At 53.8% G+C, this 20,895-nt stretch overlaps 2 protein-coding genes across 2 annotated transcripts in view; both read right to left on the reverse strand.

The window, feature by feature from the left end:
* The window catches only part of TMEM11 (transmembrane protein 11), a 29,526-nt gene extending 20,793 nt beyond the window's left edge, over positions 1-8,733 (reverse strand). The window contains exons 1-2 of the mRNA XM_027900282.1: positions 8,627-8,733; positions 1-604 (exon numbers count right to left, since the gene is read on the reverse strand). Of these exons, the coding sequence (XP_027756083.1) occupies positions 88-604; positions 8,627-8,691 (582 nt within the window). The 5' untranslated portion in view covers positions 8,692-8,733 and the 3' untranslated portion in view covers positions 1-87. The remainder of the gene's footprint in view (positions 605-8,626) is intronic.
* A 4,842-nt stretch (positions 8,734-13,575) lies between these two features.
* NATD1 (N-acetyltransferase domain containing 1) lies at positions 13,576-20,740 on the reverse strand (the record flags this gene model as incomplete). The annotated part of the gene is made up of 3 exons (XM_027900298.1): positions 13,576-13,783; positions 14,444-14,562; positions 20,548-20,740. Coding segments are annotated over 3 exons (429 nt in total), but the record flags the coding sequence as incomplete, so codon positions are not given.
* Between the last annotated feature and the right edge of the window lie 155 nt (positions 20,741-20,895).

Here is a 20,895-nt window from a genome sequence, read left to right on the forward strand (position 1 = left end):
TGCTTGTCAAAGAGGAAAAACAAAACGTTACTGTGGGAGTCTTTTAATACACTTGTCTTTTGTGGGTTTCTCTCTTGCCTGCTGAAGTCATACAGCATAGAGTTCATAGATCTTCTTTACACAGTACACCAGGGCAGCGAGTGCTATCGTGTTGTGCAGTCTCTTTCTGTGCAGGTCGTCCTTCCTCACCAGCACCACGGGGGTGGACGAGGTGAGCGTATGCAGGGGCAGGCGGGAGAGTTTATAGGCATCGTACTCCACTTGGTACTTGCAGCAGGGATCAAACTGCCACGAGATCCCGTACAGGGTGCAGCAGGCCACGCTCAGCACTCCAGCGGGCAGGGAGATGTAGTGAGAATAATCTACTGGAAGTGCCAGGGGGGTGAAGAGGCAGGTGGTGCCCGCCAGCACGGCCGTCTTGTGCAGGCAGTTCCCGACGGTGATCCAGCGGGCCGTCTCGTCCCCGATGCGCGTGGGCTCTATCACGATGTACTTGTACTGCGCTTCCAGGGCCTGCTCCAGCTCGTACTCAAACTGGTCCTGAGCGTTCTCCCCGTTGTAGATCTCGTGCACAATGTAACAGTCCGTGGAGGACAAGGTGACCCTGTTAACGGGAAACTCGGCATTAAAACGACGGAGCTTAAGGACGGGATGTTCACCCACCCGGCTGGGGAGCGGCAGAGAAGTGCCCCACGTGAGGGCAGCCCCTCAAGGTCGGGCACTGCCTCTGCTCCACAACCAGCAGCTTTTTCAACTCAAGCTTCATTTCACATCAGCTCGTTACACCTGCTGTACAATAATTCAACCCAAAATAAGGCAACATATTTTTCTTACCTTTTCCTGACTTGGAGGGCATAAAGCCATTTGAGAAATAGGATCTTGTTAACAGTCCTGAAATGATTCCTCACACTGATACCCAAGCAGTTTCTCTGGAGATGGTGGAAGTGTCACTCAGACCTTAGTGACCACAACGCCCCACTGGACAAACCACACAGACTTCAGGGAGTTTTCACAGAAAACGAGACCAGCAGCTCATCCATCAAGAGGACAAACTGCACTGGAAGGTTGTGAGAGAGGAAGCATCTCTAGATGAATACGTTTGCTTTCACCCCACAATAGTTACCTCCTTGCCACTGATGAAGCTTGGTATTTAGTCTTCCATAGTAAAGCCAACCTAGTAAATCCATAGCAAATCCAACAAGGATAGCCAAGAAACATTGCTGAGAGAAGGTGAGGAAGGCAGCAGAGCACTCTGTGGCAGAACACTCCTCTCCTGACGTAGGATGCAGCAAAGCAAGAAAGGAATGGTTTTAACTCAGACAGGCTTTAGCAGTGCAGAAAGAGCTGCTGATGTTATTGGGAGTTACATTCCCTACTGACAGGGGATTCACGGGACTTGCGCTGGAGCAGCAGTTTTTAACTACCTGGAGTCACATCAGTTCAGTTTCCACCTTCCCTTCACCCTCCACCACAGCATCACAGCTGCAGCTGCGTTCATGGACAGACTGCTAAGAAACAGGATTATGACTGCTCACCTGCCCTGAGAAAGGGTAAAAACCTACCCATGAGAACACAGCAAAATCCTCCCTTCTAAGCAGAAATGACTATTTCTGACATACTTGTGCTTAACCAGAGCAAAACTGAGCACGTGGCCTCTCAAGGATAAAAATATCCAGCAGATTCCTTTAGCAGAGAGAGAACAAATCACACACACATTTGACCTAATCTCAGCAGACAAAACAGCCTCATCCCCGCAGCATTTAGACCCTCCTGATAGCAGGAGGAAAACACTGCTGATGTGGAGAATGGAAGGAGCACTTTTTGCTCCATTAGTGCAGTGGTACTTATGTGCATGCACTGGAAAATAAGGGAGAAAAATACACATTCACAAGCTGCTGTTGCCAAACATTATCCTTAATGCGCAGCTCCACTCATGCTGCAAAGGGGATTGAGCAGTGGCCAGCTGTAATCAAGAATATTGTTAAATTACAAGCTGTTGCCAGAAGTAGCTGCATTTGTAACAGCAGCAAACATCAACCAGCAGGACCCCTGAGAGGCACCACCCTCTCCCAAAGCAGAGTAATAAGCAATTTCATTAAAAGTCTGGCTGGAATTTATATAACCCACAATGAAAACTCAACTTACAAGGCAGTTATTGAGTTCTCTGCAGTGCATTTCCCCCTTGGCCTGTTCATGGGTAGAAAGAAAAATAAAAATCCACCTGAATTCCGTGTATGCCAGGGGCTTCTTTAGGGCCATCAGCTTGTTTGGGAAATTACCATTAACTCTTTCAGCACAGGATGTGGTGGGCTCTGATGTTCTGTGGTGAATTGGAAGGTATTTAAAGAACAAAAAAAAAATTTAAGGACAGCACCTGTATCAGGAGTTTCTAGCAAAGAACCAGTTAGGCAGGTGTTACATTAAGGACACCACTGGTCACGGCTGCTGCCAAGGATTCTTTTTCTTGGATGTTCCAAGTGCAGCTTCTTCCAAATGAAAAACTCCAGTTCCATTACAAAAGACATGCTGAGACTTAAGGTAACTCAGCACACCCAGACTCTGTGAAACCACCTGCCAGGGCACAATGACTTCATGGAAAAGCTGTTGCTGAAAGGCATTTTCAAGCTGGAAGCCAACCCAGCGCTAACACAACCCTCCAGATAAAATTAGTTATTTCCTACCAAGGAGCACTTTCAGTGTGTTGTAATGCTTAGGAATATGCAGATGGGTCTGCAAAATAGAGAAACAGAATCCAAATTCAACTAACAGCTCAGGGACCTTTGTCAGTCCGGGATCTCCCACGAGCCCGTTCCTTCTCTGCCTGTACAGGAGCCATGGGAACTGGGCTTCTAACTCCAGGAATCCAGTAACTACATTACATGGGATTTTTCCAGGCCCAGCACCAGGACAGGTGGCATTAACCCATCAGCCTCACTTCTCCTTGCCTGTCCTTCCCTCTGAACACCCCTTTTTCCTTTCACCATCACTGCACAAGCAGAGCCATACCACAGACACCTGTCAGAGGACAGGAATCCAACAGGCTGGCCAGAGGCAGCACTGTCCATCTCCTCTGGAATCTTTTGGCTTGCCAGGCTCTGGGGCTTTATAACAATAAAGTCAAGGAAAGCACAATCCTCCTACGCCAAAACAAGCAGAATTTAAAGTATGTTCTGTTGGAAAAGAAATACCACTGGGAACTAAGCTGCACAAAGGCTTCATCCCTGAGAAAGTCTGCCCCCCTGACTGTGCTGTTTCTTCAAATGAGTCCTCTAAAAAATCAGAATAAATCTGTATCACGGTGCTGAAGCTGCACATGGCAAAACAGACAATCCAAAACCGACGACAAAGAAAGAAAAATGAACTGCTCCAACGAGAGCACACGTGAAGAGGCAGCAAGGCAAGCAGCAAGTCTCCACTTCTGTGCAGAGAAGTGGGGTTACCACCTATGATTTCCACAGAAGAACTGGCTGCCCCCAGAGCAAGAAAAGTGAAAACTGGTTTGATTGCAGATGATGTAGAAATAGACACAGATGAGGTATGTGGGCTTGAGAAGGTTTCAGCTGAGTGGGAGCGAGGGCCTCGATGCACAGAGTGAACCTCTCCTGACACAGCCTTTCAACTGAACACGGCAGCTGCAAACCAACAAATCCACCCAAAGCAACTGGATTTGCTCAAACACTGCAGGCCACGGAATTTGCCTTTTGGAGCTTGTCACCCACCCCCTGGCCATGACAAACACAAATGCAGAGCTGTGCAAGCAACTCTGAGCTGGCACCAAGTCATCAAGTGTGGGGATTTTGTATAAACTCTGTTTTACTGAAAAGAATAGTAAACAACCAGAGAGCACCTACTTCCAGAAGACATAAAACGCTGCCAGGTGTTCAGAAGCCTGTCAGGCTGTTTACTAGACAGACCAGAACCTAAAAGCAGTTGTTAATATTACTCCATCAAATGATTTTCCAGGAGCTGTCTCCCCACCCCAAAAAAGAGGGCTAAGTTAACGAGTTGTCCAGTTGTTCTGTAAGAAGAGTTCTGGACCTTATATCCAAATATGTGTTCTATTGCAGCTTCAGGCTTTGTATACTTGAGAAATTTGAGTGTCTCATTCCTGCTGCAGAATGAATGCCTGGGTGGGGGAATGTGACAGAACTCTGAACAATTTGGCACAGCGAGATGTAAAGCACTTAAAAATCACCGATGTCAAATTTTGGTACTGCCAAAGTCATAAATAAGGAATCCATTGTTAACAGAGCTGCAGCAGCAGGAGGGGCAGAAGTGTCTGTGTTAGCTATAGGGCAAGGTTCAAATTACATTTGGATTGTCTTCCTAACATGGGAATATCGGAGAGCACCAGGAGAGGGGTGCTGCAGCTGCTGAACAATAGCAGCTCCAGCAGCTCCCAGAACCACCGAATCATGGAATGGGTTGGGTTGGAAGGGAACTTAAAAGACCTTCCAGTGCTACCCCCTGCCATGGGCAGGGACACCTTCCACTAGCCCAGGTTGATCCAAGCCCTGTCCAGCCTGGCCTTGGACACTTCCAGGGATGGGGCAGCCACAGCTTCTCTGGGCAACCTGTGCCAGGGCCTCCCCACCCTCATGGGGAAGGATTTTTTCCCAAATTCCAGCTCCATTTCCCTACTTCCAGCTTGGAAGCAGGCTCCTGAAAACATTAACTTGCCTGGTAAATGGAAGTTTCAATTGGATAGCCTCTTTTCTGTGGATAAAGAAATCAATAACATTCCAAGGAGGAGGCACAATGCCACTCCATGTGAAGAGAGCTCAGTTTTGCCGGGTGCCACGTGGAAATGGGAGAAACAAAGGAACAGAGTGCTGAGAACAGGGCAGGTAAAAACATCCTGGGAGAACCCTCAGCCTCCTCCTGCTGCTGCTCACCTGCCTGAGCCTCCCAGGTTGGTTGCCCTCAGCCTAATGGCATTCCTCAATCTGCCAGACAGAGTTTTGGGGAGGGTTTCAAGTCATCCAACCATCTCAGTTCTGCAAAATGCTCAGAATCACACTTAGAAACAATCTCAAGGTGCACAAAGCACAGGTACAGTTCTGGGCAAAAGAAAGCTCCTTTTAAACCCCTCCCATAACATGTAGGTCGAGTTTTATTCAATTTTTTTTGTTGTTGTTGTTTAAAGGAGAATATTCCTGGGCAACAGTGTTGCTCAGAGCACCAAACAGGCAATCAGATTAACTGCAAATGAAGACCAGTTTGATTAGTAGTTAAGAAAGTAAGAAAGGAAAGGCTTGCAGCAGAGTGATAAGATGTATCACCAACAGCACAGAGTCTAATTCAGCGGTGCAAGAGGGGCTTTGTGCTGGCTCTGCAAGTGATCTGCAAAAAAAAGACATTCTAGATGGCCAGAGTAGGTCTGTGGGCATTGTCAGCCTCTCAGCCAAGCTGGAGCAAGTCAACAGTCAAGGCATGACAAACTGAAACACTAAACTTCCCTCCCTCCCTCCGACATAAATCCCTCTTGAAATTTAATTTAATTTCAAGATTAAGGAATGAGCTGTGGACTGGCTTTAATTCTCAGTGGAAATATTCCACCTCCAAGTCATATTCACCAGCGTGCTCCTACTCAGGATATGGTGTGTGAGAAGCACTAACACGTCCCAGCTCAAACACCTGGGGAATTGTTTCTCTGCTGGGTGACCCCACAATCTACCAGGCCTGGGGCCTTTGGAAGGGCATTAAAGCAGAGGAAGAACAGGAAAAGCTTAGCAATAAAGCAAGACCTTAGTTCAGAAGATGCACCTTAAATACAAATAGGAAAAATGACAGGAGAACATTGGGGAGATCTTCAAGCAGCCTCACCAAGGGACCAGAACATTCCCTGAACGCTCAGGAAAACATCACCAAACCACAACAACAAACTCCAGCCCCTGGACAACATGAAGGTGTCAATTTTAAGCCAACTAATGATTAGCCAGGCTGATGGAAATAGGTCAATCATTGCTGCAAGCAGAGTACCAGAAATCTGAGCAGTGCAGGTAGTGAGAGAGCTCAGTAAGGGCACAGAGGAGCCAGTGCAGGCAGCGGTGATGACACGAAAGCTGTTCTTTCCAGAGTTTGTCAGAACATCTCCCAGGGGAACAAACGACACGCTGTCCACTGCCTTTTATACAAAAACACCCAGTACAATCCAGTGTCTGTTCTGTATGAAAAAGTTGTTTTGGTCTACAGATCAACAATTCCCTTTAGACGGTCTCCATTAAAGAGTCTATCCAGAATGAAGGAAAACAAATATTTAGTTGGTTCCCTTCAGTGTTTTGGGGATTTTTTTGTTGAATGTTATTATTTCACCACCAGAGCCAGCTGGAGTTCACAGCCAAACATCCTTTGAAATTAATGTCCTTACATTCACTCTTAGCAAGGCAAGCGCTTTTTGACCAATTACAGACTTAAAAAAAAAAAAAATTTATGAAGGGATTCAGTCTCTACAGAGAGTTGCTGGTCTTTTTTTTTTTATATATATATATATTTTTAAATGAAAGCTGCTCCAGTCTCACAGCAGACAGGATTTTATTCAGAACTGAGTCTCCTCACACCACCTCCGACACACAGATGCCTTTTAGACCGTCTGGCTGACAACTACAAACACTCCTTGCAGCAGCTCAGTTACGAGGAAAACTGGATCAGCATATTCAGTTCAAAGGAATGTGTCTCTGGACAAGAATCCTGCCCAGAGTAAGAAAACTCTGTTCACCCTATAAAAAGCACATTTCATCACGAGATGACATCAGGTCTGTCAGCGCTGCCCCTACACAACCTGCGCTGCAGCACCGAACGAGACAGGCAGGTGTGGTTTAGGATCAGCCTCTGATGGAGAGGCAGAGGCCCAGTCATGTGCATCTCCTGCTCTGCAGCTGCCAGGAAGAAGCAGCACCTCGCTGTCATCACCCCAAACCTACTGGAATTATCATCCTCCGTCACGATTGCACAGGGTGGCACCTAAAGAACCACCATCTCTTTCGATGGAGGTTGGGAAACGCTGCTCAGGGGTGGATCTGTTCTGCTCCATCTCCTCCTCACTGGCAAAGGAAAAATAATATAGGCAGCAGGTTCATGGAGTGACTCGTGTTTATGAGTATTTTTCATCGCAAGATCAAGAGCAATCACAGCTTTGAACACAAATCACCTCAAACAACAATTATTGTACAGTTCACAGATGAAGTTACACGGCAAGAACTCACTTTTAAGTCTGCGCCAGTTTTCACCCTGGAAGAATAATTTTTATTGAAGTTATTAAGTGCTCTTTTTCATACCTTTTTTTTTTTGTTTGTTTGTTTTTTATCCCTTCTCTTCTGCTGGGAGGACAGGTCTGTGCCACATGAAACACCCTCATGAAAACTCCACACCTCCTGTGCTGGGGCAGTGCCAGCACTGGGTGCAGACAGCTTTACCCCTGAGGTATTCTTAGCTGTTTATATGAACCACACTGATGCAGAAATTCCATTGGCTCTTCCAGTTCAATTACTTTTGAATTCCCTGAACACAGGCGGCATTCCTGCAATTCACATCAGCGCCAGAATTTTGAGGGCTACTTGTGGCTCTCCCTTGGCTCTGTAGATTCAACACCATCAAAGCAAACAGTGAGGAATTACAGCAAGGGAACAGGGTGAAGGGAAAGCCACAACAAAAATTAAGAGGGATATCACAGTTTCTAATTAAGAGGGATATCAGAGTTTCGAGGTGAGGCAGCAGGACAAAAGAAAACTCACAACACACTGCAGCAGCTTTCAGCAGCTGCCGGTTACATCAGTCAGCCCTGGGGCAGGACAGAAAAAATGCCAACGTCAGGAAATGCGGGATAAACCCAGACATTTTCAGCAGGTGGGGAACTGTGCACACAGGTTTTTAAAGTAGCTCAACGAGACACCGTCTCAAGCTGTGCCAGGGGAGGTTTAGGTCGGACATCAGGAAGAATTTCTTCACAGAGAGGGCGATTGGAAGGGGCTGCCCAGGGAATGGGAGTCACCGTCCCTGGAGGTGCTTAAGGAAAGACTGGGTGAGGCACTCAGTGCTCTGGTCTGGCTGACAAGGTGGTGTTCGGTCACAGGTTGGGCTCGACGATCTCAGACGTCTTTTCCACCCTAACTGATTTCTGTGACATTTCTTTCTGTCTCTTGTCTTCCCATTTTAAAGTTAACGATCCCCAAACTTCCACCCCTGCTCCGCGGGCAGTCCCAGCCCGCCCTGGCGGCTCCCCCGCCCCGGCGGCAGCAGCAGCAGGCCCGGTACCGAGCCCCGCGCCCGCCGGGCCCCGGCAGAAGGAGGTCACCCTGGAGGACTCGCCGCTCCCTCCCCGCCTTTAAAAATAGCCGTGGACGGAAGGAGCCTCCCGGGGCCGGCCCTCCTCCTCCCGGCCCCCGAGGCCGCATCCCGCCGCGGGCAGCGCCGCCGCCTTCACCTTCGCCCCTCGGGCCGCGCTGACCTTCCCCGCCCGCCGCCGCCCCTGCGGGCACCCCCGGCCCCTCCGCGCCCCGCGCCCGCCCCGCCCGGCCGCGCTCCCCTCGCGGCGCCCCCACCCTCGCCGCGGGGCTGGGGGAGCCTCGTGCAGCGCGGCCCCGCTCCCCCCGCCGCCCCCCGGCCCGTTCCCCCGCCGCGCCCTCACCTGTCCCGGCCGCCGCCGCTGTTGGTGCCGCCGGGGCCGCCGCGCCTCCTTCCCCACGCCGCCATCTTGGAGACACTCGGCTCGCAAATGTCTCCGCCGGCGGCCCGCGGCCGGGCCGCGCTGCCCGATGGGAGATGTAGTGCGCGAGGGCGGCGGCGGCCGCCGCGCGGGGCGGGGTCAGGGCGGCAGCGGGACTACAAGTCCCACAGTGCTTCGCGCCACCTCACGGCCGCGGGGGGCTCTGGGGCGTGTAGTCCTGGGGTGGGAGCGGGGGCGGCGAGGCTGGGCGGGCGCGGCGGCGGGACCCCTGTGGGACCCCCGGGCACAGCCCCGGGCACCGGCGGAGGGGCGGCCCCGCGGGGGGCTCGGCTCGGCTCCACCGCCCGGGATCTGCCGCCGGAGCGGGCCGGCCGTGGGAGGAGCACGCGGCGAATCCCGGCCTGCCCCGCGGCCCCGCCATGAGGTGGGGTGAACGTGCCGGGCCGCGGCGGAGGGTGGGCAATGCTCATCGGCCTCGGCATCGCCTCGCGTTGCTGCTCCGAAAGGAGGTTCCCTCCTTGCAGGGGAGAAGGGATGCAGGATCCCCTCGAGCAGCGCCTCGCAGAGAGGAGAGGAGAGGATGGGCGTTTTGGGGTGAATTCGACCCCTTTAGTCGATCCCAAAAGAGGAGCGGGGAGGCTCCCCTGCTGCATCTCTGAGAAGGAATAAATCACAGCACAGGATCGCTTAGGTTGGAAAAGACCTCTGGCATCATCGAATCAATATAAAGTTTATCACGAAATGCTTCTCTAGAAACGAAATGCAGGTAGGGCCAGAGGTCTCCCAGCTCCTGTGGATCCAGCAGAAGTGGATGCTGAAGGTTTTGTAGGGGTGTCCCAAGACCACCCTGTCCTCAGCCTCTGGTCCCAAGGCCACCCCTGGAACAGCAGGGTCATCCAAAGGTGCTTGGATAGTGATCTCCAGGATCCTTGTGCCTCTGCAGGGCCCCCTCTTGCTCCCAGTCTGATTCCTCCCAGGAGAGGAGCCTTTTTCTCAGGAATTTTAAGTTTTCCCTTAACAAACTGCTCTGCAGGTCCCTGCTCTTTGGGACAGATCTGTCCTCAGATCCTACCACCCCTCAGGAGAGAGTGCTGCTGGCTCTGCATCTCCCAGACCTAGAAAAGCCCCTCTTTTTGACAGCGTTATTCCCAAGTGATGCGATGTGACAAGAGAACAAACCCCCTGCCTGCCTCCACCTTCCCAGCGATCCCGAGGCTGCTCTTCCAGCCTGCAGGGCCCTCCCACGCCGCTGCAGTTCAGCTCTGATTTGGGGGACAGCTGTTTTACTGGAGGTAAAGGGCGCATTTGCAGGAACAAGAGGTGTTTGGGAAGCGTGCCCAGCCCGGCAGAACGTGCAGCACTGCTGGGACAGGCCGGAGCATGGACTGTCTGGAATGTGGAATGTAAACAGAGTGTGTTACCAGCAACAGCCCGGCTACAGCCCCAACCCTCCTGCGCTGTCCCCGGGGAGCAGCAAACCCTGCTCTGCCTGCCTGAGCTGCAGCCCCGGGGCCACTTGTCACTTCGGATCAAATTATAACTGTAAATAAGCTGGGCCCCTTCTCCACACCACCCTCCCTGGCACACTGATTCACCCAAACTCCAGCCTCTGAAGCAGGATAACTCCCAAAGGGGTGGCCTGAAATTCCAAGGAGGGCTGAGGAGAGTGAGCTGGCAGAGGGAACAGACTCAGCTGACAGGATCCAGCCCAGAGGTGACAGTGCCCAATGCCCCCTGGTTCCATGGGCACCTCCTCCCGCTCCCCCCAGCACGGCACAGCCACTGGGGGTCAAGTTAAGCCACACTTTTATTGTACTGTATTCCATGCATTATGTTCATGTCTTATAGTACGACAGAGGGAGGGCTAAAGATAAAATGTTAAACATAAACAAGAGCAGAAAGGTCATTTGTAACAGGTCCTGAGAAGGAAAGGCACATCGTAACCACCGAATCCAACAGAACGGAAACCTGGGACAGAGGAAGACAACGCTGGAGAGCGGACGAGGGAGGGGGGAGTTTCAAGTCGGGTGCTGTGGAATTGCAGGCTTGACAGCAACCTGCATTCCCCCACCCACCAAGGTCTGCAGTTCAAATGGGTTTGGGGACCTCGATATACAGCCAAACCACTTTCCACGCTCCTGTTGCCAGGGGAGAGTTCAAAATTCCCCAACTCCCTCCAGGCTTAGTGAGCACCAAGGGGCAGCAGAGGGACTCAAAGCTCCTTTCTGCAGAGACCAGCTGGGGAAAAGGGGCAGCTGGTGGGGAGGCAGGGAAGGGCTGCCCAGCACTGAGGGATCCCGAGCCATCTCCTGCCTGGCAGTGCAGGATCCCAGGAGCACCATGGACCGCGGCATCGCTGGTGACCTGTGGATATTGCTATTCACCGGCATCAGGGGCCACAGGGGAGGGAAGGCAGAGGATGGATACAGCAGTGTTGGCACGGGCACTGGCACACGGCTCCGTCGGGTCAGACACTGGAGGGGTCGTAGCACCTCGAAGGGAAAGCAGCAGCAAAACCATGTGTGCTGTGCCTGGTTTAAGGCAGCGATTGCCACTTGTGATCCAGCGCTGGGAAGCACGAGGTTCCTGCCAGAGCAGCACGAAGGGCTCCAGAGCCGGGCTTGGACGCCAGGCCACTGCTGGTGCAGCGGCCACAGCACAGCCTGCAGTGAGCTGACACAACGGGGAACTTCTGGGAACTGCCACACAGTGGAAATGAGCACAAAACCAGGGCAGAGGCTTGCAGAGGCTCACGTGAGGCATCCAGCCCTGCCGTGACAGACACAACAGTGTCTTATCTTGGCTTGCAGGGGAGGAGACGGTTCAGCTTCACCTTGGGATCAGGAGCAGGGACGGTTCTGTCGTCACGGCTGTACCAGAACCAGCCTTGCTCCTGTAACTACACGTTGAAGTGTGTTTTGCATGTTAAAGAAGAAACATTTAGCAGCCCAGATGTCTTCCTGAGCCCCTTTAGTTTGTTACCTGCAACCCTTTCCCAGTCCCTCGAAGCCATCCTGAAGGTCACAGCCCAGGTGGAATAAGCAGCAAGAGGGCAGAAACACGAGGCAGCAGTAGGGCTGAGCCCAAGGCCTTTCCTGAGCAGCACAAGGCAGAGGTGGCTCTGCTGCCGGGCACAGCTCCCTCCCCAGGCAGGAGGTGGGCGTGGGCATAGCTCTCACAGCCCTGTGCACGGCAGGGATGGAGTTTGGGAGTTTTAACTCCAGCCTGAGAGGGCCGTGTTACGCTGGTGATGAGCAGCACAGGCAGGCAGCAGGGCTTCGCCTCGAGCTGGTGACCAGGAGGAACAGCTCAAGGCCTCCCTGGCTGAGATCAGCCACAGGATCTCCATCTCTGACCATCCCAATCAGTAGAGGAGGCTGGAGGAGTTTTGCCTTTGCCACCACAGACTTTTTGTGCTCAGCTTTGGGAGAGGCCTGAGCTGCCTCTCGGTAGGGGCTTCGATCACTCCGTGGCACAGATTGTAAACTTTAGTCCCTGCTGAGCTAAGCTAGGTCTGGATTTGGCCTCCAGGTGAAAGGCTCTCCATTTCCTTCTGCCTGGCTTCAGCCCCCAGTGGCTGCTCAGGGCTGGGGATGTCAGAAGCATCGTCTCCCACACCACAGCCCTGCCCTGGGACACTGCAAAATCCCGAGAGCTCGGTGGGAGGTGCTCTGGGGTGCAGCTCATGCTCTGTAAAACCCAGACAAGGCAGGACAGGCAGCAAGATGGAACCAGGCAGTGCCCTGCCATCATGGTGATACCTCTGCATCCAACCGTGGCAACGCTGGGCTGTACTGCAGGGTCCTTATCCATGGAGGGAACAGCACGAAGTGAGGGTGTTCCTCTGCTAGCTGAGGACCCCACAATGCTGCCAGCACCTGAGCCTGGAGCTGAGCAGAGAGGTAATGCCCTGAGCCAGGGCTTCTTTCCAAAGGCTGTAAGGAGAAGCCATCAGCATCCACATGGAGGCAGGTGGCTCCAGGAGATGAGCCAGGAGCAGGTCCTGGAGGCCTTACCCCTGTTGCTCTCAGGATGGGATGATGGCTCCGAGCTGGGGCTCAGAAGGGGATGCAGAGCTGGAGTTGAAGGAGATGGGGGGAGCCTTCCTCTTCACCTGCAGGAAACCACCCTGGTGCCCTGGGATGTCCCCTCAGGGCTGGCTGTGGGGGCTGGCCTCTTGTCCTGAGCAGGCTGTGTCTACACCAGCACGGGCAGCACCGATGGCCAGGAGCAGAGACAGGAATGACAGCCCGTGATCCTGTGGGATGCCGTGGCGGGGTTGTGAACAGAAGGCTGGGCAGGAGCTGCAGCCCAGCCACCTCTCCTCGTCTGCACAGGCTGCCACAGCCCCTGCAGCTGAAGTCTGCTCCTCACAAGGCTCCTGCCCCTTGCCTTGGAGGTGTCACCATCCCAGTGTCTCCACAGCTGGCGCAGCAAAGCCCCCGAGGTGCCACCACGGTCCGTGTGTTCTCATCCGTACTCCACGTGGGCTTGGACACAGCTCAGCGGAGGCTGGAGGGGATGAACCTGCCTCAGGGCTGGGGCTCCTCCAGCACCTCCCTCTGCTCCACAAAGCTTAATCCCCCAGCTGCCAGAAGGAAAGGGGGGGCCGGTGCCCCACGACCACCCCTAACCAACATCCCCCAGCAAGTTCACAGTTGTCGCCAAGCGGAGCGGGGAGGACGAGGTGCAGCACAAGTCATCCCCTGCTCCGGTGATGGAGTTTGGTGGAAAAAATCATCCTCTTCCTTCCCCTGGCTTGGGAGAAGCACTGGGGGACGCCACGTGTGCCCAGAGCCAGCCTAGCCCAGGGGCTGTAGCCATGCTCACACGTGGGCGGGGCGGAGGAGGTCGTGCCCACACTCACGCACCACATGGACACGCTTAAAAAAAAAAACACGGGAATTGCGAGTGTGGGAGGGGGTTTCCTGAGACCGCAGAGAAGCGAAGGCCGCGTTGGACAGTCAGGGACAGGTGTGCTGGTGTCGGAGCAGTCCTGCCTTAAGGCTGCAAGTGTTCCAGGTACTGCGGCAGCGGGTTCTCCTTGACGTATTTCTGAATGTACCAGCACGTCAGGTGAGCTTTCAGGTCCTCCTCCACCACGAAGTCCAGGGCTGCCTGTGACCAACCAGAGAGAACACACAGGTTATACAACCAGCACCCTCAGCCTACGCTCTCCTCTGCAACCTCATGGGGGTCTGGACTCCTGTAGCTCTCACACAGACGGGGGAAGCAGCAGGTTGCCCTCAGGTACCCCCTGTGCGAGGCAGGTGGAGGGAGAGGGTTGTGGAGAGAGCACAGCACAGGGTTCTCAGTTTAACCCTCAACACATCCAGCCTGGTGGATGCTGCACGGCAGGTGACCTAGCCCATCATGCCACCCATCTGCCCTGACCTACAGGGCCAGGGAGCAGCTGTAACCCCAAAGCATCACCCCACAGTCCCTCGTGGCTCCTCAGCTATCCCTGCACGGCTGCAGGGCCCAAGGCAGGCAGAGGGCTCACAAGGGCAGGGAAGGTTTGAGAGGAGGGGTCCAGCCCCCAGGTGAGGTGATCCATCAGCCCCTGCACAGTGGGCACAAGGAGGAACGGGCCAAGCACTCACCCAGCCCCTCTTGCCACCAAACCAGGAATTTCCCTGTGTCCCATCTCCCATCGGAGCAGGGCTCCCACAGGGCACACAAAAAATTCCAACGGGACGGGGCCTGGCTTCAGCCAGGATCTCTACCCACAGCTGGGATGGCAACAGCTCTTGCCCTTCTAGGTGTTTGGGGCTGTACCTTGGCCAGGTGCTTGGCTATTCCTCTCCCTCGATAGGCATCCGGCACTTCCGTGTGCTGCAGGTCCACGATCCGCTTCCCCACGTACTCGTAGAGCAGCACTGCCTTGTCATGGCAACCTGGGGGGTGTGAGAGAGGGGTGAGGACGGGGAGGTCTCCTGGCAGCCCACAGCAGGGGATGGGCAGCTCTGGGATTGCTCCACCAGCCCTCGTGCCCATGGGAATGGCTGTGCTGGGCGGGAGACTTTGCTTTCAGTGACACCTGGATGTGCCCTCCTTGGTCCCCCAGAGGTGTGAGCAGAGCCAGGTCTGCTCAGCCTTTCCAAGCCCCTGGAGCAGGGGCAAGTTTTCTACCCATCCCTGAATCGCTGATGCCAACACAACATGTTTAGGGTAGGAAAGCAGCTGTGGGGAGGGGTGGGATGTGTTGATGTGAGGGAGAGAGCAAAAAACAGGAGAGGGAAAAAGAATTCCTTTCTCCTCCAGCACAGAGTTTTTTGTTGTGGCACATAAAAAAGGACAAGACTCCTTGGTCTGGTGTTGCAGCATGGCCTAGACACGTTTTGGGGAAGGTGGTGGAGAGATGAATCCCACAAACACACAGGAAAGTGCACACAGGTGTGCAAGGGCGTTTGTGCACACAAATTTACATGTACACACACAGGTGTCCTGTGTCAACACCCTGACCTTTCTCACAGCAGCTCAGTTACAGGAAAGAAGAAGTTTCAGCACACGTGTGAATCAGAGGAGAGCTCATAACACCTCTCTGGCTTCATCTGCACAACCTGAGCTTCTGCCTTTGATGCAAAACCAAACACTTCATTTCTAGACGGTTTGTGTATTTAAGTGAGTTTCAGAAACACAATTCCCCAGTCAAAGAGACAAGCTCAATTAAAATAGCGGAAACTTTCCCTCCAATGGCTTTTGGAAGCTGCAGGCCTACAGTGTCCACTTCCATTCACTGTTTGCTTTAGCTGAGCTCAGTACACTCCGTGTCACTGCATTTCAGCTGACAACTCCAGCCCAGTTCGCCTCATCCCTGCATTCAAGATGCACTAGAAACGAGCCCACTGGAATTTTGTGTTTCAAGAGAAGCAGCTCAAGGTTTTGTTCCTGCTCCTTTTATGCAGACACTCAATTCTCTGACATCGCATGGAAACCTTCACGCTTCCAGCCCGAGTTTATTCCTGCTGGTTTCTACCCGCTTGTTCTCGTGCCAACATTGTTCTTGGGTGGACATAAATAATTTCCCTCCCTGCCGTTCCCCCAAGTATTTATAGGCATCAGTCCTGCCCCTCTCAGCCTCCAGTTCACCAAAAAGCCAAGCTCTTTTAGTCTCCCCAAAGAGAAAAAAAGGGAGAAGAGCAGCGTTTCTCCATGTGGATCCAGACACCCCAAAAAAAAGCCATGGGAGCATCACAGACCTGTCTCACTCAAGAGGAACCCAGCCAGGTCGGGGCACAAGCAAAGCAGGTGCCCTCACCCTCACAGCATATTTGGTGGCAGCTCTCCCAGGGGTGACAAGGGCAGAGCTGGCAGCACCAGAGGCTGTAAAATGATCTTATAACGGCGGCTTTCACACGCTCCAGCCCTTCCACCCCCATTCTCCCCCCAGGCCAAAACTTTCCACAGCCTCTGCCTGAAGCTTTGAGAAGTTTAAAACTAAATTGGTGACAGAGCAAAAGGTCTTTTTTTTTTTTTTTTTTTTTCCTAAACCATACTTTTTCCTGTATGATCTGCTCAGAAGCATCACATCACACACACAAATGCATTTTAAAGCAGAAGGTGATGCAGTGTTTAGAGCATCTCAGATCTGCCCTGGACAGGCTTTCCCTTGATATTCCCTGTACCACAGCAGCACCACAAACCCCCAGCCAGACGAACACACACACAGAGCCCAAAACATTTTACAACCAGCTCTGCACAGAAAGCCAGTGCTGTCAGTGCTCCAGGACACCAGTCCCACTTCAGAGAAACATCCCAGTTCAGCCAAGTACATAAGCACATCTGTACGTGCTCACCTCAGGGATGGGACCCTGAGCCACACGGTGCCTGAAACCCGGGACACTCGTGCCACGGGGTTTGGTGTGGACCCTGCAGGTGACAGCGATGGCTTGGAAGAAGCCAGTTCCTGCTGCTCCCAGGAAAGCTGGGGGAGATGGAAGCAGTGCTGACCCTTCCTGGGAGCACCCAGCTGCATTCCCCCTGGAAGGCAGGGCACAGAAGCAGAAACCCCACCAAACTGTGGCAGAAGAGACGCCGCGTGCCGGCCTCCTGCCTGCCTCATCCCCACGGACTTTGGGACAGATGGGGGTTTGATCAGCCTGCACAGGCAGAGCTTGGCAAAGCAGGCTCAGGTCTCAGCCAGCCCCAGAGGTGCCCCTGAGCCTGACCGTGGTGCCTGAGAGGCTGACACTCCCCTGCGAGGCCACGGCAAGGAAGTTGAGTCAATGCAAATCAGCACAGGGAGGAGGCTGCAGCAATGGCAGCACAGCTGGTGCCCTGCTCTCCCCAGTCCCTCCCTCAAATCACAGGGTGCACAGGGAAGGGGGAGCTTTCCCAGGAGCTGGGTGAGACACCAGGTCTAGACTTGCTCTCCATGGAGGGTTTCCACCAGGAGCAGTGGCACGGAGCTCCCATCCAGGCAGGCGCAGCAGAGGCCCCTGTGCCACAGGCTCAGCTGTGACACCAGACATGAGTCCCCAGGCTGGCTCATGAGCCTGGGGGCAACAAGCAGAGAGCCCAGCCCCAACCTGAGCTGAGCAAGGGCCACGCCAGGCATCTGGGAAGATAAAAGCACCCTTTTCAAGCCCATCTTTCACTGCCCCCCTCTCCTGGCATGCACAAAGTATCTGGCTGGTGAGGGGATGCTCCAGCACAGCAAGACCCGTCCCTCCAGCCCTTTTCCCTTCTCCCTGTCCCTCTGTGCTGGCCCCAGCCCACCATACACCTTTGTGTGCCCAGGACTGGAGCAGGGCAGGGGCCTGGCCTTCTGTGCTCCAGCCTTTGGAGCAGCCCCTGCGTTCCAGCCTCCTTAGGACCCTGCTGCAAAACCATTCCCCGAGAGCAAGGGGAGGGAAGAACACACGCCAGCCCCATTTCCCACTCTCAGACACAGGAAAAGCCAGAGGCAGGAGGCAGCTCAGCTCATCTGCTGCTGAGCCAAAAAAGAGGGGGGAAAAAAAAAAAAAAAAAAAAAAAAGAAAGCAGAAGCTGTGTGTGGGGTGAGCTGAGAGGACAAGACGTCCCGAGGAGCTCGTGCATCCCAGGCTGCAGCCACGGGCTGGTCTTGCTCCCCAGGGAGCTACTGGCACGTTACTACGGAGAGAAAACACAACAGAGGACAACAGCCAGAGCAGAGACGGCACAGACCTCTCACAGGGGCCTCACTCGCAGGAATGGCAGCAGGGGGGGCTCTGCTTTGGAGCAGTTTCCTGTTTAGGAGCTGCCTGGAGGTGACTGTGGCACGGGAGTAAGTGGGGACCTCTTTGAGGCAGGGTCTGGTGACAGACCCCTCGGTCCCCACTGCAAACTCGGCACCTTTTCCCTCCTGGAAAGCATCTACCCCAGCAGGGAGGAAAGCTCCAAGTTTTCCCAATAAACCTGAGCCCGGATTCCTGGACAGGGAGCTCCCGAGACTCAGATCAGCAGGGGCCAAAGCGGGAGCTTCCAGCCACTGGATCCTGCCCAACACCCAGCTGGGGAAGAGTGGGAGGTTTGGGAAGCATAGTGTGCTGCATCCAGGTGTTGGATGAATGGGAGTCTGAGTGTGTGAGAAGCTCACACATCCCCAGGGAACTGGAGCCACTCTGCACGTGGGGTGAGCCTGTCTCCCAACTGGAGAGCCTGATGGGTTTGATGGGCATCAAGAAGTCACAGGGGTTGCTGCTAAAAGCAGTTCCCCTGCCCCAAACATCTGTGCCAGCAGCTGGACTGACCATCCGACTACTTTGGGGTGGGGAGGGATCTCTTCGGGTTTCTTGTTTTGACCAGAAGTTTCATCTTGTACCCCAAAACCCCCCAACTACTCCTGAACAAAACAGCGTATGTGATTCCCATGGAAGCTTTTAGCTTTGACAAATTGATGTTTTCCAACAGAGTCGCTGCACGGGGAGGTTTCTGGCTGGCTCGTGCTGTTAGTCACATCCTAAGTGATTACAAATCCAGTTGGGCGTCTTTCTGCCCTCCTCTCGAGGGATAAAGCTCGGTGAGGTCTGCTTATAATCAGCTTTACTTTCAGCTTCTAAATGCTCCTGCATTTGGGATTCAAGGGAAAAGGGAATGTGTTCCAGTGAAGCAGCCTTTCCCATCAGAATTTCAGGAGCCACTGAGGGGAGAGGGGGGAGCAATGAGCAGAGAAGGGAAAGACGAGGCAACCCCAAAAACACCAAATGCAATTCATCCTCGTGTACAGGGAGGAAGTCCTGACATGAGGTTACACGGGGGCAGAGAGGCAAACACAGGATGATGCTGAAAACAAGCACTTTCACAACCAGTTCCCAGCTTTCACTGTCTCAGGCCTGCTACAGGGATTTCCCAAAAGACACCACCTGGAAAGTTTTCTACTCAACACCACACCACCCTAATCCACACAGCCCAGAGACCAGCTCTCAAAGCCTGGCTCCTTGCTCCCCAAGCCTGCTGCACCCATGTTTTCCCAGGATATCACCCACACTTCACACCTAGCAGGAATGAGGACCGAGACACCAGAGAAAAGCTGACCCTGGAGCCCACAGGCTGCTCTTCATCTCTGCCACAGCGCAGTAACATGGGACAAAAGTGCTCTCAGAGGGGCACGTGGGTCACACTGATGCCAAAACCTGTGTCTGACCCATTTCTTGTCATTCCCTATGTGCTGCAGGGAAAACCTGCTGGAGCATTCCACACCACTGATGCTCCCCGTGCCAGGAACGGGAGCAGTGGAGAGAACAGTGCAGGAAACAAACACCCTGCCACGCACTCCCACAGAGATGGTTATCTTCTGACCAGCTTCCAGGGCTTGGCTGTTACCAGCAAATGCCTAACAAGGAGAGATGGATCACCCACTCCCCATGGATGTTAGTCAGCCCAGTGGCACGGATTCCGTCACACCAGGACGCTGCTCAGCTCTGCTTCTGTATGTGGCTGTTGCTGAGCTCACAAAAAAGGGGCTCAGAGTCTCTGAACTCACAGAAAAAACACAACCTTGATCATGGGGATCCAACTACAACCCTGGGCAAGGCCCATGGCCAGGCTGGACAGGGCTTGGAGCAGCTTCGTGGAAGGTGTCCCTGCCCACGGCAGGGGGGGTGGAATGAGATGAGCTTTGAGGTCCTTCCAACCCAAGCCAGTCTGGGATTCTGCGATCCTGGAGCAGGAGGTTTTGTGCTGATTCACACACGACTCCCACCACGGGTCCCACAGTTTATTCCCTCTCTCTCTCTCTCAGAGTTCCCCCTCTGCAGTCACGACTCCTCCCTGCTCAGCCACCGAACGCTACTCTGCCCACGGTGTGGCTGGCAGAGGTTTGATCCGGAGAACCACAATGAAAGATGATGTTTCCCTCATAACTGCTGGCCCTTGGCTGTCCCCTGCACACACAGCAACGCCGTGGGACGGCTCTGGCCGTGGCAGTGGGGACCTGTCACCTGGGACCTCGTTTGATCCCTGTGTCCAAAATGAGCAGTTGGTGAAATTGTTCTCTCCGCGCCCAGCGCACGCGTCTCCTCCTCCCTCGCTCCACCACGGCCGAGCCTCCAGCCTGTACTTTGTAATTAGTGGTTGAAATGAAAATGGGGTGAGGGGGGGGGAAGAGGAGTCTAAAATAAAATCTGGACTATTCTTGTTGTTTTATCAAAAGAACCTCCTGCATCCCCTATGATTTCTGAACTACCCATTTTGTTGTTTTTTTTTTTTTTTTTTAAAAAAAGACAACTACCCTGCAATTTCTGTAGGGCAGCGAGGCAGCCTGTTTTACCCAGAGTGGTTCTCAGCATGACCAATGGACAGGGAAAAGATGTTGGGATCCTTGAATATTTGGGATTAACCATTAAGAGGATGGGGCACAGCACTGCCACATCATCCAAAGGCACCTGCTCCTGGAGGGGGTGCCCCCCAAAACCTGCCTGTGCCAGCGTTGGACTGCACACACCAACCCCAACCACGCGAGCCAAGAGATCCCCAGATCTCCTGAGGGAAGATTTTAGGGGGCAGAAGGATGGGGGGGACCCGCAGGAACCAGGGGCACGGGAGGAGTGAGGGCTCAGAGGAGTATTGGGGGACACTGGGGGTGACAGGGTGGAGTGTACAGGGAAGGTGCTGCGTGACACAGGGGGAGGAGGGATAGGGGGGATGAAGGAAAACGGGGGGAACATCGAGGAACGGGGAAGGGAGGGGAACGGTGAAGAACGGGAGAAAAAACGGGGAGGAAAAGGAGGAAATGGGGCGAAACGGAAGAAAGGGAGGGGGAAAAA

This window comes from Empidonax traillii, unplaced genomic scaffold (genome assembly GCF_003031625.1).
Source record: "Empidonax traillii isolate 1590-97213 ecotype Southwest subspecies unplaced genomic scaffold, ASM303162v1 scaffold717:size860381, whole genome shotgun sequence".
Taxonomy (NCBI): domain Eukaryota; kingdom Metazoa; phylum Chordata; class Aves; order Passeriformes; family Tyrannidae; genus Empidonax; species Empidonax traillii.